Raw genomic sequence first — 17,500 nt, forward strand, 5'->3', positions numbered from 1 at the left:
GACAGCATACAGAGACTAGTTAGAGGAGAGGAATATCCTACCACCTGTCAGACAGCATACAGAGACTAGTTAGAGGAGAGGAATATCCTACCACCTGTCAGACAGCATACAGAGACTAGTTAGAGGAGAGGAATATCCTACCACCTGTCAGACAGCACACAGAGACTAGTTAGAGTAGAGGAATATCCTACCACCTGTCAGACAGCATACAGAGACTAGTTAGAGGAGAGGAATATCACCTGTCAGACAGCATACAGAGACTAGTTAGAGGAGAGGAATATCCTACCACCTGTCAGACAGCATACAGAGACTAGTTAGAGGAGAGGAATATCCTACCACCTGTCAGACAGCATATCAATCAATCAATCAATCAATTTTATTTTATATAGCCCTTCTTACATCAGCTAATATCTCGAAGTGCTGTACAGAAACCCAGCCTAAAACCCCAAACAGCTAGTAATGCAGGTGTAGAAGCACGGTGGCTAGGAAAAACTCCCTAGAAAGGCGAAAACCTAGGAAGAAACCTAGAGAGGAACCAGGCTATGAGGGGTGGCCAGTCCTCTTCTGGCTGTGCCGGGTGAAGATTATAACAGAACCATGCCAAGATGTTCAAAAATGTTCATAAGTGACAAGCATGGTCAAATAATAATCAGGAATAAATCTCAGTTGGCTTTTCATAGCCGATCATTAAGAGTTGAAAACAGCAGGTCTGGGGACAGGTAGGGGTTCCATAACCGCAGGCAGAACAGTTGAAACTGGAATAGCAGCAAGGCCAGGCGGACGGGGACAGCAAGGAGTCACCACGGCCGGTAGTCCCGACGTATGGTCCTAGGGCTCAGGTCTCTCAGTTGGCTTTTCATAGCCGATCATTAAGAGTTGAAAACAGCAGGTCTGGGACAGGTAGGGGTTTCGTAACCGCAGGCAGAACAGTTGAAACTGGAATAGCAGCAAGGCCAGGCGGACTGGGGACAGCAAGGTGTCATCATGCCCGGTAGTCCTGACGTATGGTCCTAGGGCTCAGGTTCTCAGAGAGAAAGAGAGAACGAGAGAATTAGAGAGAGCATACTTAAATTCACACAGGACACTGGATAAGACAGGAGAAGTACTCCAGGTATAACCAACTAACCCCAGCCCCCCGACACATAAACTACTGCAGCATAAATACTGGAGGCTGAGACAGGAGCGGTCCGGGAGACACTGTGGCCCCATCCGAAGAAACCCCGGACAGGGCCAAACAGGAAGGATATAACCCCACCCACTCTGCCAAAGCACAGCCCCCGCACCACTAGAGGGATATCCTCAACCACCAACTTACAATCCTGAGACAAGGCCGAGTATAGCCCACAGAGGTCTCCACCACAGCACAAACCAAGGGGGGCGCCAACCCAGACAGGAAGATCACGTCAGTAACTCAACCCACTCAAGTGACGCACCCCTCCCAGGGACGGCATGAAAGAGCACCAGCAAGCCAGTGACTCAGCCCCTGCAACAGGGTTAGAGGCAGAGAACCCCAGTGGAGAGGGGAACCGGCCTGGCAGAGACAGCAAGGGCTGTTCGTTGCTCCAGAGCCTTTCCGTTCACCTTCACACTCCTGGGCCAGACTACACTCAATCATATGAACCTACTGAAGAGATAAGTCTTCAGTAAAGACTTAAAGGTTGAGACCGAGTCTGCGTCTCTCACATGGGTAGGCAGACTGTTCCATAAAAATGGAGATCTATAGGAGAAAGCCCTGCCTCCCGCTGTTTGCTTAGAAATTCTAGGGACAATTAGGAGGCCTGCGTCTTGTGACCGTAGCGTACGTATTGGTATGTACGGCAGGACCAACTCGGAAAGATAGGTAGGAGCAAGCCCATGTAACGCTTTATAGGTTAACAGTAAAACCTTGAAATCAGCCCTTGCCTTAACAGGAAGCCAGTGTAGGGAAGCTAGCACTGGAGTAATATGATCAAATTTCTTGGTTCTAGTCAGGATTCTAGCAGCCGTATTTAGCACTAACTGAAGTTTATTTAGTGCTTTATCCGGGTAGCGCGGAAAATAGAAGCATTGCAGTAGTCTAACCTAGAAGTAACAAATGCATGGATTAATTTTTCTGCATCATTTTTGGACAGAAAATTTCTGATTTTTGCAATGTTACGTAGATGGAAAAAAGCTGTCCTTGAAACAGTCTTGATATGTTCGTCAAAAGAGAGATCAGGGTCAAGAGTAATCGCCGAGGTCCTTCACAGTTTTATTTGAGACGACTTTTACAACCATCAAGATGAATTGTCAGATTTAACAGAAGATCTCTTTGTTTCTTGGGACCTAGAACAAGCATCTCTGTTTTGTCCGAGTTTAAAAGTAAAACGTTTTCAGCCATCCACTTCCTTATGTCTGAAACACAGGCTTCTAGCGAGGGCAATTTTGGGGCTTCACCATGTTTCATTGAAATGTACAGCTGTGTGTCATCCGCATAGCAGTGAAAGTTAACATTATGTTTTCGAATAACATCCCCAAGAGGTAAAATATATAGTGAAAACAATAGTGGTCCTAAAACGGAACCTTGAGGAACACCGAAATGTACAGTTGATTTGTCGGAGGACAGACCATTCACAGAGACAAACTGATATCTTTCCGACAGGTAAGATCTAAACCAGGCCAGAACTTGTCCGTGTAGACCAATTTGGGTTTCCAGTCTCTCCAAAAGAATGTGGTGATCGATGGTGTCAAAGGCAGCACTAAGGTCTAGTAGCACGAGGACAGATGCAGAGCCTCGGTCTGACGCCATTAAAAGGTCATTTACCACCTTCACAAGTGCAGTCTCAGTGCTATGATGGGGTCTAAAACCAGACTGAAGCATTTCGTATACATTGTTTGTCTTCAGAAAGGCAGTGAGTTGCTGCGCATACAGAGACTAATTAGAGGATAGGAATATCCTACCACCTGTCAGACAGCATACAGAGACTAGTTAGAGGAGAGGAATATCCTACCACCTGTCAGACAGCATACAGAGACTAGTTAGAGAAGAGTAATATCCTACCACCTGTCAGACAGCATACAGAGACTAGTTAGAGGAGAGGAATATCCTACCACCTGTCAGACAGCATACAGAGACTAGTTAGAGGAGAGGAATATCCTACCACCTGTCAGACAGCATACAGAGACTAGTTAGAGAGGAATATCACCTGTCAGACAGCATACAGAGACTAGTTAGAGGAGAGGAATATCACCTGTCAGACAGCATACAGAGACTAGTTAGAGGAGAGGAATATCACCTGTCAGACAGCATACAGAGACTAGTTAGAGGAGAGGAATATCCTACCACCTGTCAGACAGCATACAGAGACTAGTTAGAGGAGAGGAATATCCTACCACCTGTCAGACAGCATACAGAGACTAGTTAGAGGAGAGGAATATCCTACCACCTGTCAGACAGCATACAGAGACTAGTTAGAGGAGAGGAATATCCTACCACCTGTCAGACAGCATACAGAGACTAGTTAGAGGAGAGGAATATCCTACCACCTGTCAGACAGCATACAGAGACTAGTTAGAGGAGAGGAATATCCTACCACCTGTCAGACAGCATACAGAGACTAGTTAGAGGAGAGGAATATCCTACCACCTGTCAGACAGCATACAGAGACTAGTTAGAGAGGAATATCCTACCACCTGTCAGACAGCATACAGAGACTAGTTAGAGGGGAGAGGAATATCCTACCACCTGTCAGACAGCATACAGAGACTAGTTAGAGGAGAGGAATATCCTACCACCTGTCAGACAGCATACAGAGACTAGTTAGAGGAGAGGAATATCCTACCACCTGTCAGACAGCATACAGAGACTAGTTAGAGGAGAGGAATATCCTACCACCTGTCAGACAGCATACAGAGACTAGTTAGAGGAGAGGAATATCACCTGTCAGACAGCATACAGAGACTAGTTAGAGGAGAGGAATATCCTACCACCTGTCAGACAGCATACAGAGACTAGTTAGAGGAGAGGAATATCCTACCACCTGTCAGACAGCATACAGAGACTAGTTAGAGGAGAGGAATATCACCTGTCAGACAGCATACAGAGACTAGTTAGAGGAGAGGAATATCCTACCACCTGTCAGACAGCATACAGAGACTAGTTAGAGGGAGAGGAATATCCTACCACCTGTCAGACAGCATACAGAGACTAGTTAGAGGAGAGGAATATCCTACCACCTGTCAGACAGCATACAGAGACTAGTTAGAGGAGAGGAATATCCTACCACCTGTCAGACAGCATACAGAGACTAGTTAGAGGAGAGGAATATCCTACCACCTGTCAGACAGCATACAGAGACTAGTTAGAGGAGAGGAATATCCTACCACCTGTCAGACAGCATACAGAGACTAGTTAGAGGAGAGGAATATCCTACCACCTGTCAGACAGCATACAGAGACTAGTTAGAGGAGAGGAATATCCTACCACCTGTCAGACAGCATACAGAGACTAGTTAGAGGAGAGGAATATCCTACCACCTGTCAGACAGCATACAGAGACTAGTTAGAGGAGAGGAATATCCTACCACCTGTCAGACAGCATACAGAGACTAGTTAGAGGAGAGGAATATCCTACCACCTGTCAGACAGCATACAGAGACTAGTTAGAGGAGAGGAATATCCTACCACCTGTCAGACAGCATACAGAGACTAGTTAGAGGAGAGGAATATCACCTGTCAGACAGCATACAGAGACTAGTTAGAGGAGAGGAATATCCTACCACCTGCCAGACAGCATACAGAGACTAGTTAGAGGAGAGGAATATCACCTGTCAGACAGCATACAGAGACTAGTTAGAGGAGAGGAATATCCTACCACCTGTCAGACAGCATACAGAGACTAGTTAGAGGAGAGGAATATCACCTGTCAGACAGCATACAGAGACTAGTTAGAGGAGAGGAATATCCTACCACCTGTCAGACAGCATACAGAGACTAGTTAGAGGAGAGGAATATCCTACCACCTGTCAGACAGCATACAGAGACTAGTTAGAGGAGAGGAATATCACCTGTCAGACAGCATACAGAGACTAGTTAGAGGAGAGGAATATCCTACCACCTGTCAGACAGCATACAGAGACTAGTTAGAGGAGAGGAATATCCTACCACCTGTCAGACAGCATACAGAGACTAGTTAGAGGAGAGGAATATCCTACCACCTGTCAGACAGCATACAGAGACTAGTTAGAGGAGAGGAATATCCTACCACCTGTCAGACAGCATACAGAGACTAGTTAGAGAGGAATATCCTACCACCTGTCAGACAGCATACAGAGACTAGTTAGAGAGGAATATCCTACCACCTGTCAGACAGCATACAGAGACTAGTTAGAGGAGAGGAATATCCTACCACCTGTCAGACAGCATACAGAGACTAGTTAGAGAAGAGGAATATCACCTGTCAGACAGCATACAGAGACTAGTTAGAGGAGAGGAATATCCTACCACCTGTCAGACAGCATACAGAGACTAGTTAGAGGAGAGGAATATCCTACCACCTGTCAGACAGCATACAGAGACTAGTTAGAGGAGAGGAATATCCTACCACCTGTCAGACAGCATACAGAGACTAGTTAGAGGAGAGGAATATCCTACCACCTGTCAGACAGCATACAGAGACTAGTTAGAGGAGAGGAATATCCTACCACCTGTCAGACAGCATACAGAGACTAGTTAGAGAGGAATATCCTACCACCTGTCAGACAGCATACAGAGACTAGTTAGAGGAGAGGAATATCACCTGTCAGACAGCATACAGAGACTAGTTAGAGGAGAGGAATATCCTACCACCTGTCAGACAGCATACAGAGACTAGTTAGAGGAGAGGAATATCACCTGTCAGACAGCATACAGAGACTAGTTAGAGGAGAGGAATATCCTACCACCTGTCAGACAGCATACAGAGACTAGTTAGAGGAGAGGAATATCACCTGTCAGACAGCATACAGAGACTAGTTAGAGGAGAGGAATATCCTACCACCTGTCAGACAGCATACAGAGACTAGTTAGAGGAGAGGAATATCCTACCACCTGTCAGACAGCATACAGAGACTAGTTAGAGGAGAGGAATATCACCTGTCAGACAGCATACAGAGACTAGTTAGAGGAGAGGAATATCCTACCACCTGTCAGACAGCATACAGAGACTAGTTAGAGGAGAGGAATATCCTACCACCTGTCAGACAGCATACAGAGACTAGTTAGAGGAGAGGAATATCACCTGTCAGACAGCATACAGAGACTAGTTAGAGGAGAGGAATATCCTACCACCTGTCAGACAGCATAAAGAGACTAGTTAGAGGAGAGGAATATCCTACCACCTGTCAGACAGCATACAGAGACTAGTTAGAGGAGAGGAATATCCTACCACCTGTCAGACAGCATACAGAGACTAGTTAGAGGAGAGGAATATCCTACCACCTGTCAGACAGCATACAGAGACTAGTTAGAGGAGAGGAATATCCTACCACCTGTCAGACAGCATACAGAGACTAGTTAGAGGAGAGGAATATCCTACCACCTGTCAGACAGCATACAGAGACTAGTTAGAGGAGAGGAATATCCTACCACCTGTCAGACAGCATACAGAGACTAGTTAGAGAGGAATATCACCTGTCAGACAGCATACAGAGACTAGTTAGAGGAGAGGAATATCCTACCACCTGTCAGACAGCATACAGAGACTAGTTAGAGAGGAATATCACCTGTCTGACAGCATACAGAGACTAGTTAGAGGAGAGGAATATCCTACCACCTGTCAGACAGCATACAGAGACTAGTTAGAGGAGAGGAATATCACCTGTCAGACAGCATACAGAGACTAGTTAGAGGAGAGGAATATCCTACCACCTGTCAGACAGCATACAGAGACTAGTTAGAGGAGAGGAATATCACCTGTCAGACAGCATACAGAGACTAGTTAGAGGAGAGGAATATCCTACCACCTGTCAGACAGCATACAGAGACTAGTTAGAGGAGAGGAATATCCTACCACCTGTCAGACAGCATACAGAGACTAGTTAGAGGAGAGGAATATCCTACCACCTGTCAGACAGCATACAGAGACTAGTTAGAGGAGAGGAATATCCTACCACCTGTCAGACAGCATACAGAGACTAGTTAGAGGAGAGGAATATCCTACCACCTGTCAGACAGCATACAGAGACTAGTTAGAGAGGAATATCACCTGTCAGACAGCATACAGAGACTAGTTAGAGGAGAGGAATATCCTACCACCTGTCAGACAGCATACAGAGACTAGTTAGAGGAGAAGAATATCCTACCACCTGTCAGACAGCATACAGAGACTAGTTAGAGGAGAGGAATATCCTACCACCTGTCAGACAGCATACAGAGACTAGTTAGAGGAGAGGAATATCCTACCACCTGTCAGACAGCATACAGAGACTAGTTAGAGGAGAGGAATATCCTACCACCTGTCAGACAGCATACAGAGACTAGTTAGAGAGGAATATCACCTGTCAGACAGCATACAGAGACTAGTTAGAGGAGAGGAATATCCTACCACCTGTCAGACAGCATACAGAGACTAGTTAGATAGGAATATCACCTGTCAGACAGCATACAGAGACTAGTTAGAGGAGAGGAATATCCTACCACCTGTCAGACAGCATACAGAGACTAGTTAGAGGAGAGGAATATCACCTGTCAGACAGCATACAGAGACTAGTTAGAGGAGAGGAATATCCTACCACCTGTCAGACAGCATACAGAGACTAGTTAGAGGAGAGGAATATCCTACCACCTGTCAGACAGCATACAGAGACTAGTTAGAGGAGAGGAATATCCTACCACCTGTCAGACAGCATACAGAGACTAGTTAGAGGAGAGGAATATCCTACCACCTGTCAGACAGCATACAGAGACTAGTTAGAGAAGAGGAATATCACCTGTCAGACAGCATACAGAGACTAGTTAGAGGAGAGGAATATCCTACCACCTGTCAGACAGCATACAGAGACTAGTTAGAGGAGAGGAATATCCTACCACCTGTCAGACAGCATACAGAGACTAGTTAGAGGAGAGGAATATCCTACCACCTGTCAGACAGCATACAGAGACTAGTTAGAGGAGAGGAATATCCTACCACCTGTCAGACAGCATACAGAGACTAGTTAGAGGAGAGGAATATCCTACCACCTGTCAGACAGCATACAGAGACTAGTTAGAGAGGAATATCCTACCACCTGTCAGACAGCATACAGAGACTAGTTAGAGGAGAGGACTATCCTACCACCTGTCAGACAGCATACAGAGACTAGCTAGAGGAGAGGAATATCACCTGTCAGACAGCATACAGAGACTAGTTAGAGGAGAGGAATATCCTACCACCTGTCAGACAGCATACAGAGACTAGTTAGAGGAGAGGAATATCACCTGTCAGACAGCATACAGAGACTAGTTAGAGGAGAGGAATATCCTACCACCTGTCAGACAGCATACAGAGACTAGTTAGAGGAGAGGAATATCCTACCACCTGTCAGACAGCATACAGAGACTAGTTAGAGGAGAGGAATATCACCTGTCAGACAGCATACAGAGACTAGTTAGAGGAGAGGAATATCCTACCACCTGTCAGACAGCATACAGAGACTAGTTAGAGGAGAGGAATATCACCTGTCAGACAGCATACAGAGACTAGTTAGAGGAGAGGAATATCCTACCACCTGTCAGACAGCATACAGAGACTAGTTAGAGGAGAGGAATATCACCTGTCAGACAGCATACAGAGACTAGTTAGAGGAGAGGAATATCCTACCACCTGTCAGACAGCATACAGAGACTAGTTAGAGGAGAGGAATATCCTACCACCTGTCAGACAGCATACAGAGACTAGTTAGAGGAGAGGAATATCACCTGTCAGACAGCATACAGAGACTAGTTAGAGGAGAGGAATATCCTACCACCTGTCAGACAGCATACAGAGACTAGTTAGAGGAGAGGAATATCCTACCACCTGTCAGACAGCATACAGAGACTAGTTAGAGGAGAGGAATATCACCTGTCAGACAGCATACAGAGACTAGTTAGAGGAGAGGAATATCCTACCACCTGTCAGACAGCATACAGAGACTAGTTAGAGGAGAGGAATATCCTACCACCTGTCAGACAGCATACAGAGACTAGTTAGAGAGGAATATCACCTGTCAGACAGCATACAGAGACTAGTTAGAGGAGAGGAATATCCTACCACCTGTCAGACAGCATACAGAGACTAGTTAGAGAGGAATATCACCTGTCAGACAGCATACAGAGACTAGTTAGAGGAGAGGAATATCCTACCACCTGTCAGACAGCATACAGAGACTAGTTAGAGGAGAGGAATATCACCTGTCAGACAGCATACAGAGACTAGTTAGAGGAGAGGAATATCCTACCACCTGTCAGACAGCATACAGAGACTAGTTAGAGGAGAGGAATATCACCTGTCAGACAGCATACAGAGACTAGTTAGAGGAGAGGAATATCCTACCACCTGTCAGACAGCATACAGAGACTAGTTAGAGGAGAGGAATATCCTACCACCTGTCAGACAGCATACAGAGACTAGTTAGAGGAGAGGAATATCCTACCACCTGTCAGACAGCATACAGAGACTAGTTAGAGGAGAGGAATATCCTACCACCTGTCAGACAGCATACAGAGACTAGTTAGAGAGGAATATCACCTGTCAGACAGCATACAGAGACTAGTTAGAGGAGAGGAATATCCTACCACCTGTCAGACAGCATACAGAGACTAGTTAGAGGAGAGGAATATCCTACCACCTGTCAGACAGCATACAAAGACTAGTTAGAGGAGAGGAATATCACCTGTCAGACAGCATACAGAGACTAGTTAGAGGAGAGGAATATCCTACCACCTGTCAGACAGCATACAGAGACTAGTTAGAGGAGAGGAATATCCTACCACCTGTCAGACAGCATACAGAGACTAGTTAGAGGAGAGGAATATCACCTGTCAGACAGCATACAGAGACTAGTTAGAGGAGAGGAATATCACCTGTCAGACAGCATACAGAGACTAGTTAGAGGAGAGGAATATCACCTGTCAGACAGCATACAGAGACTAGTTAGAGGAGAGGAATATCCTACCACCTGTCAGACAGCATACAGAGACTAGTTAGAGGAGAGGAATATCACCTGTCAGACAGCATACAGAGACTAGTTAGAGGAGAGGAATATCCTACCACCTGTCAGACAGCATACAGAGACTAGTTAGAGGAGAGGAATATCCTACCACCTGTCAGACAGCATTCAGAGACTAGTTAGAGGAGAGGAATATCCTACCACCTGTCAGACAGCATACAGAGACTAGTTAGAGGAGAGGAATATCCTACCACCTGTCAGACAGCATACAGAGACTAGTTAGAGGAGAGGAATATCCTACCACCTGTCAGACAGCATACAGAGACTAGTTAGAGAGGAATATCCTACCACCTGTCAGACAGCATACAGAGACTAGTTAGAGAGGAATATCCTACCACCTGTCAGACAGCATACAGAGACTAGTTAGAGGAGAGGAATATCCTACCACCTGTCAGACAGCATACAGAGACTAGTTAGAGGAGAGGAATATCCTACCACCTGTCAGACAGCATACAGAGACTAGTTAGAGGAGAGGAATATCCTACCACCTGTCAGACAGCATACAGAGACTAGTTAGAGGGAGAGGAATATCCTACCACCTGTCAGACAGCATACAGAGACTAGTTAGAGGAGAGGAATATCCTACCACCTGTCAGACAGCATACAGAGACTAGTTAGAGAGGAATATCACCTGTCAGACAGCATACAGAGACTAGTTAGAGGAGAGGAATATCCTACCACCTGTCAGACAGCATACAGAGACTAGTTAGAGGAGAGGAATATCACCTGTCAGACAGCATACAGAGACTAGTTAGAGGAGAGGAATATCCTACCACCTGTCAGACAGCATACAGAGACTAGTTAGAGGAGAGGAATATCCTACCACCTGTCAGACAGCATACAGAGACTAGTTAGAGGAGAGGAATATCCTACCACCTGTCAGACAGCATACAGAGACTAGTTAGAGGAGAGGAATATCACCTGTCAGACAGCATACAGAGACTAGTTAGAGTTGAGGAATATCCTACCACCTGTCAGACAGCATACAGAGACTAGTTAGAGGAGAGGAATATCACCTGTCAGACAGCATACAGAGACTAGTTAGAGGAGAGGAATATCCTACCACCTGTCAGACAGCATACAGAGACTAGTTAGAGGAGAGGAATATCCTACCACCTGTCAGACAGCATACAGAGACTAGTTAGAGGAGAGGAATATCCTACCACCTGTCAGACAGCATACAGAGACTAGTTAGAGGAGAGGAATATCCTACCACCTGTCAGACAGCATACAGAGACTAGTTAGAGGAGAGGAATATCCTACCACCTGTCAGACAGCATACAGAGACTAGTTAGAGGAGAGGAATATCCTACCACCTGTCAGACAGCATACAGAGACTAGTTAGAGGAGAGGAATATCACCTGTCAGACAGCATACAGAGACTAGTTAGAGGAGAGGAATATCCTACCACCTGTCAGACAGCATACAGAGACTAGTTAGAGGAGAGGAATATCCTACCACCTGTCAGACAGCATACAGAGACTAGTTAGAGGAGAGGAATATCCTACCACCTGTCAGACAGCATACAGAGACTAGTTAGAGGAGAGGAATATCACCTGTCAGACAGCATACAGAGACTAGTTAGAGGAGAGGAATATCCTACCACCTGTCAGACAGCATACAGAGACTAGTTAGAGGAGAGGAATATCCTACCACCTGTCAGACAGCATACAGAGACTAGTTAGAGGAGAGGAATATCCTACCACCTGTCAGACAGCATACAGAGACTAGTTAGAGGAGAGGAATATCACCTGTCAGACAGCATACAGAGACTAGTTAGAGGAGAGGAATTAACTATTGTTGCATGTTTCCATTAAACTCATAATGAAAAATGTCAGTTCCTTGTATGCATGTATAGTATTTTCTTCTGGTCACGTAATTTTACTGTTTGGATTTTGTTTTTTACCGTTTGTTGACCGGTTAATGAGGGTCGGTTAGTCGGCAGCCAAATGGACTGAAATCTGCATCCCTATTTCCTGTAGCTAATAAAAAAATTAATAATACAAGTATAACAATATAATATCGTAATATTATTACCCAGTGCGCTGGAGGAGTCCTCCCCGTGTCCTGACTCAGAGATGGTGGTCATGACGGTGTTGGGAGTTAACCCCGTGGTGGAGGAGAGGCTGGCTCCGCTGCTCTCCGGGCTGGGCAGACGGGCCTGCGCCTGCAGACGTTCATAGTTGATGGAGTTTCGGTTCTTCTCTGGGCCTGCGGGGGCACCGTTGGTTCCCCCCAGGATGCCGACGGAGGAGGTCCCCGACACGGAGGTCCCCCCCCCGGGGAGGTTCTTCACCATGTGGCCCTTGTGGTCCTCGATGTAGGAGGACGAGGAGTAGTCGGGGTAGGGGCTGACTTTAGGGGCCCTGCGGCTGTGGGTCAGGTTCCTGTTAGAGGGAAGCAGATAGTATTAAGACTGTGGTTAAACAGTCATAACGAGCAGCCCTACTTAATGTTGGTACAAAATGCAGTTTCTACAGTGCTGTGTGTTAAAGGGATAGTCCGGGAGTGCTGTGTGTTAAAGGGATAGTTGGGGAGTGCTGTGTGTTAAAGGGATAGTTCGGGAGTGCTGTGTGTTAAAGGGATAGTTCGGGAGTGCTGTGTGTTAAAGGGATAGTTGGGGAGTGCTGTGTGTTAAAGGGATAGTTCGGGAGTGCTGTGTGTTAAAGAGATAGTTCGGGAGTGCTGTGTGTTAAAGGGATAGTTGGGGAGTGCTGTGTGTTAAAGGGATAGTTCGGGAGTGCTGTGTGTTAAAGAGATAGTTCGGGAGTGCTGTGTGTTAAAGGGATAGTTGGGGAGTGCTGTGTGTTAAAGGGATAGTTCGGGAGTGCTGTGTGTTAAAGGGATAGTTGGGGAGTGCTGTGTGTTAAAGGGATAGTTCGGGAGTGCTGTGTGTTAAAGGGATAGTTGGGGAGTGCTGTGTGTTAAAGGGATAGTTGGGGGAGTGCTGTGTGTTAAAGGGATAGTTCGGGAGTGCTGTGTGTTAAAGGGATAGTTCGGGAGTGCTGTGTGTTAAAGGGATAGTTGGGGAGTGCTGTGTGTTAAAGGGATAGTTCGGGAGTGCTGTGTGTTAAAGGGATAGTTGGGGAGTGCTGTGTGTTAAAGGGATAGTTCGGGGAGTGCTGTGTGTTAAAGGGATAGTTCGGGAGTGCTGTGTGTTAAAGGGATAGTCAGATCAAATCAAAGTTTTTAAATCATTTTTATGTCTCTGCGTCCATTATGAAGGAAGTTACGAGGTAGTTTCGCGAGCCAATGCTAACTAGCATTAGTACAGTAACTGGAAGTCGACTTCAATTGTGCTAACGCTAGTTGGCTAATTCCTTCAAACTGAACGCAGAGCAATAAAAATGGTGTCCACGAGATCATCTGACTCTGGGGAAGTAGATAAAGGGCCCTTTAACTAGCTGAGAGATGTGATTATACAGTAGGGCATACATGCTGCATAGCTACACACCTCTCGTTCTGCAGTGTGGTGGTCATGGGGTTAACAGTAGGGCTGACAGACTTGGTCCGGTCCCAGATCAGCAGTAGTTCAGCCATGCGCTCCTCTGCACACTGAGCGGTCAGCCTGGCTTCAGCATCCTGGTCCCAACAGTCCTCCATCGTGTCCTGAAGGGAACGCACCGCCTGGGGAGGGGGGGGAGGAGGAGGAGGTTACAGAGGCCACCTGTGGGGGGTGGGGAGACTAGGAGGGAGACTAGGAGGGAGACTAGGAGGGAGACTAGGAGGGAGACTAGGAGGGAGACTAGGGGCTAGGCTAGGAGGGAGACTAGGAGGGAGACTAGGAGGGAGACTAGGGGCTAGGCTAGGAGGGAGACTAGGAGGGAGACTAGGAGGGAGACTAGGAGGGAGACTAGGGGGGAGACTAGTAGCGAGACTAGGAGGGAGACTAGGGGCTAGGCTAGGAGGGAGACTAGGAGGGAGACTAGGAGGGAGACTAGGGGCTAGGCTAGGAGGGAGACTAGGAGGGAGACTAGGAGGGAGACTAGGGGCTAGGCTAGGAGGGAGACTAGGAGGAGACTAGGAGGGAGAAGGAGGAGACTAGGAGGGAGACTAGGGGCTAGGCTAGGAGGGAGACTAGGAGCGAGACTAGGAGGGAGACTAGGAGGGAGACTAGGAGGGAGACTAGGAGGGAGACTAGGGGCTAGGCTAGGAGGGAGACTAGGGGCTAGGCTAGGAGGGAGACTAGGGGCGAGACTAGGAGGGAGACTAGGGGCGAGACTAGGAGGGAGACTAGGAGGGAGACTAGGAGGGAGACTAGGAGGGAGACTAGGAGGGAGACTAGGGGCGAGACTAGTAGTCAGGCTCACCAGGCTGTTCTCCTTCCAGGCCTCGGGGAACTTGGGTCTCTCTTTCTCTCTGGAGACCAAGACCTGCATGTCCTCAAAGGAGGGGTGGTTCCCTGCCTCCGCCTGGAACGCCATCTGGTAGTCAGGCACCGTCTCTCCTGGAGGATACATAGACACCGTGTTACACCGAGTTACACCGTGTTACACCGAGTTACACCGTTAAATGCTCCTGCAGTATCTGGAGTGCAACGTTTCAACTCAAGCTAGAGCGGTTAAGGTTGGGGGTCATAGAAAACATTTGATGGTATGAAAACACCCACACCAGGGGCTCACATGGGAAGGGGTCCAGGGTTACAGGTTACAGGTCAGGATTAGGGGTTAGAGGTAAAATTGACCAGAGTGAGGTTCCCCATCACGAGGAAGACTGTGAGGGTCAGGGGTTAAGGGCTATTACATGGGAAGAGGTCAGTACACCTCATGAAGGTCTCCCAGTAGACGAGGCCTAGGGTCAGGGGTTAAGGGTTATTACATGGGAAGAGGTCAGTACACCTCATGAAGGTCTCCCAGTAGACAAGGCCTAGGGTTAGGGGTTAGAGGTCAGGGAAAAGGTCAGTAAACCCAGAGAGGAAGCGAGGGGGTTAAGCATACCAAGTGAGGTATGGGGTGCAATGAGAGAGAGTCAAATTTGGTCAAGGTAAAAGCTAATTGCTATTTTGATAGGTGAGGCTTATTTCATTGAACAGAAGTTTCATAATGCTTAGGTTGTTACGATATGATATAAGTGTAAGGCACGTGACATTCTGGAAACGTTGATAAAAACTATTTTACAGGAGGTGTAATGCAGTGCCTTCAGAAAGTATTCACACCCCAATGCCCCATGTATACAGTATATAGTCAAACCAATGCATACTACTGTGCTCCGAGCCACACACTGGAGCGCGGGAGGGTCGGAGTATGAGTCCAAATCAAAGTATGAGAAACGGAGCATGGAAGGCACTTCTCGATTGCGTACTCCGTTTGTACATATTTTCAGGTCTGTGAGAGCCGGAATTCTTATTGGTTGGTAGGTGATCAAATACTTATGTCATGCAATAAAATGCAAATTAATTACTTAAAAATCATACAATGTGATTTTCTGGATTTTGGTTTTAGATTCCGTCTCTCACAGTTGAAGTGTACCTATGATAAAAATTACAGATCTCTACATGCTTTGTAAGTAGGAAAACCTGCAAAATCGGCAGTGTATCAAATACTTGTTCTCCCCACTGTACATATTTTGAAGCATGCATCGATGCAAGCTTCAACGGAAAGTATGCAAAGAAATATGACGCAACCGTGTAAAAAATTATGCAGATTTTCTTGAAATCAATGGCGGTCATTATTTGAGCTGAAGCAAGAGAAAATACACTCCGACTTCGGAATGAAATGTTGCCTATTCACATCTCATATGTTGCCTGACTACAACATTTTATCTTGATACGTTAATAAATACATGCTGTGTTAATTTTGGCATGGTTACCTGCCTACAATACACACTGTAGTGTGTGTAGGTCGCAAACCCATAGTAAGAAAATAGGGCTAACTGGCTAGCTACCCACTGTTAGCTAGCTACCTACGAAGAATTGTTAGCTAGCCATAGTAAGTCAATAGTAAGTCAATAGGGCTAACTGGCTAGCTACAACTGTTAGCTAGCTACCTACGAAGAATTGTTAGCTAGCCATAGTAAGTCAATAGTAAGTCAATAGGGCTAACTGGCTAGCTACAACTGTTAGCTAGCTACCCACGAAGAATTGACATCTACTGTACCTTGCAAAACATTTTTGCCTGTTGATCATTCTGAAGTAAAACGTTTGCTTTGTGTATATCTTGTTTGGTCTCTACTGTTGCCTTTGTGGACATGTATTTCCATTGTTAGAGCGGTCAGTCGACCGTCTTGTCAATATAATAGATCATTTTTGGTACACCTCATGGAGGTCTCCCATTAGACCAGGCTCAGGCTTAAGGGTCAGGGGTTAGGGGTTAGATGGTAAGGGTCAGGGGTTAGATGGTAAGGGTCAGGGGTTAGGGGTTAGATGGTAAGGGTCAGGGGTTAGGGGTTAGATGGTAAGGGTCAGGGGTTAGGGGTTAGATGGTAAGGGTCAGGGGTTAGGGGTTAGATGGTAAGGGTCAGGGGTTAGATGGTAAGGGTCAGGGGTTAGGGGTTAGATGGTAAGGGTTAGGGGTTAGGGGTTAGATGGTAAGAGTCAGGGGTTAGGGGTTAGATGGTAAGGGTCAGGGGTTAGGGGTTAGATGGTAAGGGTCAGGGGTTAGGGGTTAGATGGTAAGGGTCAGGGGTTAGGGGTTAGATGGTAAGGGTCAGGGGTTAGGGGTTAGATGGTAAGGGGTTAGATGGTAAGGGTCAGGGGTTAGGGGTTAGATGGTAAGGGTCAGGGGTTAGGGGTTAGATGGTAAGGGTCAGGGGTTAGGGGTTAGATGGTAAGGGTTAGGGGTTAGGGGTTAGATGGTAAGGGTCAGGGGTTAGGGGTTAGATGGTAAGGGTCAGGGGTTAGTGGTTAGATGGTAAGGGTCAGGGGTTAGGGGTTAGATGGTAAGGGTCAGGGGTTAGGGGTTAGATGGTAAGGGTCAGGGGTTAGGGGTTAGATGGTAAGGGTCAGGGTTAGGGGTTAGATGGTAAGGGTCAGGGTTAGGGGTTAGATGGTAAGGGTCAGGGGTTAGATGGTAAGGGTCAGGGGTTAGATGGTAAGGGTCAGGGGTTAGGGGTTAGATGGTAAGGGTCAGGGGTTAGGGGTTAGATGGTAAGGGTCAGGGGTTAGATAGTAAGGGTCAGGGATTAGGGGTTAGATGGTAAGGGTTAGGGGTTAGGGGTTAGATGGTAAGGGTCAGGGGTTAGATGGTAAGGGTCAGGGGTTAGGGGTTAGATGGTAAGGGTCAGGGGTTAGGGGTTAGATGGTAAGGGTCAGGGGTTAGGGGTTAGATGGTAAGGGTCAGGGGTTAGGGGTTAGATGGTAAGGGTCAGGGGTTAGGGGT

General features: G+C 46.8%; 1 protein-coding gene across 1 annotated transcript in view; it reads right to left on the reverse strand.

The window, feature by feature from the left end:
• Window positions 1–12,221: 12,221 nt before the first annotated feature.
• The window catches only part of LOC121560083 (bone morphogenetic protein receptor type-2-like), a gene marked incomplete at its 3' end in the record, with an annotated part of 129,182 nt that continues 123,903 nt past the window's right edge, over window positions 12,222–17,500 (reverse strand). Inside the window, exons 8-10 of the mRNA XM_045217934.1 lie at window positions 14,495–14,631; window positions 13,639–13,811; window positions 12,222–12,571 (exon numbers count right to left, since the gene is read on the reverse strand). Of these exons, the coding sequence (XP_045073869.1) occupies window positions 12,222–12,571; window positions 13,639–13,811; window positions 14,495–14,631 (660 nt within the window). The remainder of the gene's footprint in view (window positions 12,572–13,638; window positions 13,812–14,494; window positions 14,632–17,500) is intronic.

The sequence above is a fragment of the Coregonus clupeaformis genome, unplaced genomic scaffold (genome assembly GCF_020615455.1).
Source record: "Coregonus clupeaformis isolate EN_2021a unplaced genomic scaffold, ASM2061545v1 scaf1275, whole genome shotgun sequence".
NCBI lineage: Eukaryota > Metazoa > Chordata > Actinopteri > Salmoniformes > Salmonidae > Coregonus > Coregonus clupeaformis.